Source organism: Temnothorax curvispinosus, unplaced genomic scaffold (assembly GCF_003070985.1).
Source record: "Temnothorax curvispinosus isolate PA1 unplaced genomic scaffold, ASM307098v1 QBEX01016907.1, whole genome shotgun sequence".
Classification (NCBI taxonomy): domain Eukaryota; kingdom Metazoa; phylum Arthropoda; class Insecta; order Hymenoptera; family Formicidae; genus Temnothorax; species Temnothorax curvispinosus.
In genome coordinates this window covers 9358-11690 of record NW_020226687.1, presented here as the reverse complement: position 1 = coordinate 11690, position 2333 = coordinate 9358, and the positions used below count along the sequence as shown (strand labels likewise).

The window sequence follows — 2333 nt, the reverse complement described above, 5'->3', positions numbered from 1 at the left end:
AGAAAAGAATCCACGATCACACGTTCGGCCGAGGCCCAGGTAAAACGGCCGACAGTCTGACGCCGGGGCGCGCGCGCGGAGACGGCCGCGAAAAGTACTCCCGCGCCGGCTTTATGCGGCGCGTAAAAGAGAGGTCGAAATGTGTGTCTCTCGGCGGGCATGCCGGCCGGCGGCGTTGATGCCCCGTAAAATCGATACGCAATTTTACTTGGCATATAGACTGTTTGAATATAAATTTAACAGCGTAGGCACTTTCTCTCGACCTATTTTTTTCTTGGCGAGAATTCCGCCCGTTCCTCCACAGATCATGTTCAACGTCACGTTGTTGGTTCGACCGCTACAAACGTCTTTGGCAACCTCAAGAGTGGAGTCCGTGATATTCTTACATCCAAAGAAATCCAACAATCGTAATTCAGGCGAGGATCGGATGAGCGTTGTCACGGCCCGATCGCTAAATAGACATCTTCGGCACTCAAATTCTTTTAGGCCACGCACGTTTTCCAAGCCGTCGTCGGTAAGTAGACGCGTATAACTGACGACTAATTTATCGAGTCTTGCCAACGAGGCGAGAGCCGTTAATCCGACATTGGTCACGTAGTGGCAACCTGTTGGATATAAAAGAATAATTTTCAAATAGGATAAAAAAAGTGGCAAATATACATATATATATATATATATATATATATATATATATATATATATACGCAAACAGACACACACACGCGCAATTGTAATTTACCCGTAATGTCTACGTTGGTAAGCTGCTGACAATGTTGTACCAAACCGATGAGGAAATGGTCCGATACCTTAGGATTGTGCGTGATTTTTAAAACTTGCAGATCGACAAGGTGATTTAAATGCGACATATCCGTCGTTTGTGCTAAAGGAAAGTTTCCGTTGAGCTCCAATGTTGTCAGAGTTTTGCAATGCTGACCGACAACTTGAAACGTGCCTTCAGCTATACGGGCACATTTGCTTATCGCTAGATGTTTCAAATTTTCGAGATTCTTCAGTGCCTGTAACAGACGTGACAATATCACGGATGTGTATCACCGATCGAAAAGTTAAAAGTGAAAAGTGAACAACAATCTATATTTACCGTTGAAAGGTGAGCGTCCCCAAGACAGTAGCAACGGTCCAATATAATTGTACGCATAGTTTGCGCTGGTAAGAACAATAAGCATTTGCCCGAAATGAAATTTCCCGTTATCGCAAGATATCGAAAATTTTCATTCAGCGCGAACAAACGCTTCAACTCGCTGTCGCATTTGGACGTAAGTGTTCCTAAACGAAGCTCGGTAATGTTTCTGCAACGTTTTCCTAACGCGCGTATCTCTGACGCGGAAACTGTAAGCGCGGTAACGTCGATATTCCTTAGATTAGGACAAAGTTGCCCGATAACGGTCAACGTGTCTTCGCTCAGAGAATTATTTGGGTCGTTTAGATTTATTCGCGTTAAGAATTTGCCACATTTGAGCAATATTTTGCGAAGTACGACCGTAGGGATGGTATGGGTGTACGCGATACCCCACGTAGATGGCGAAAGATCCAACGTCTTGGTGGTATGCCACGAATTTTTGACTACGCGTCTCCAGCGCTTGCAAACTGTAAATTAATATAGCAGGGGGATAATGTCAACAAGGTCGCGATATGTAGAAAATGTTGGACGCACCACGCGCCCCATGAATAACATCTATATATACTCGTCTATCTCTATGCGGACTCTATCTACGATTGGCAAAAACTGGAAGATATGTTTCAAGCAATGGTCGTTCAGCATATGGATCGATACATTTTCGGTGTCGTTCGGCAGACGATCGTTGTGAACGTATTGTTCTGTGCTGAGCTGTGTTTCGCCAGTTTCGGTCGAGTCCCCATCATTTCCCACCATCGCGTACATGAACGTCTGCTCCGTACTGTCAGGTTGATACCAAGAATATGCGGGCCTCACCGTTAAATGTCTGTCGTGCAACGTTATACTCCCGTCTCGCATCGCTCTGCGACAAACAATTGGGCTTACCAACAACCGTATCTCGTTGCGGTCAGTAATTCGAGTAGCGTATATATAGCCGTAGCCTCCTATAAAATTGAAACTTACGTCGCTGCATCTGCCGCTTTGGTAAACGTGACGAACGCACAGTTATTGAACCCTTGATTTCGGTAAACGAAACGGCAAGCGTGGACGTGTCCGTACGTCGAAAAGCACGTGCGTATATAGTTCTTATTTGTCTGGAATAAATAATGTTTGTCAGACAAACCGAGAGAGAGATGGACGCGCCGGATAGTCGCCGGACAAATGTAATGGAATTTTATATATATATATATATATATAT

General features: G+C 44.7%; 1 protein-coding gene across 1 annotated transcript in view; it reads right to left on the bottom strand.

The window, feature by feature from the left end:
• Positions 1-204: 204 nt before the first annotated feature.
• The window catches only part of LOC112467124, a 7470-nt gene continuing 5341 nt past the window's right edge, over positions 205-2333 (bottom strand). The window contains exons 5-9 of the mRNA XM_025035603.1: positions 2099-2229; positions 1710-1997; positions 1100-1607; positions 740-1016; positions 205-605 (exon numbers count right to left, since the gene is read on the bottom strand). Of these exons, the coding sequence (XP_024891371.1) occupies positions 205-605; positions 740-1016; positions 1100-1607; positions 1710-1997; positions 2099-2229 (1605 nt within the window). The remainder of the gene's footprint in view (positions 606-739; positions 1017-1099; positions 1608-1709; positions 1998-2098; positions 2230-2333) is intronic.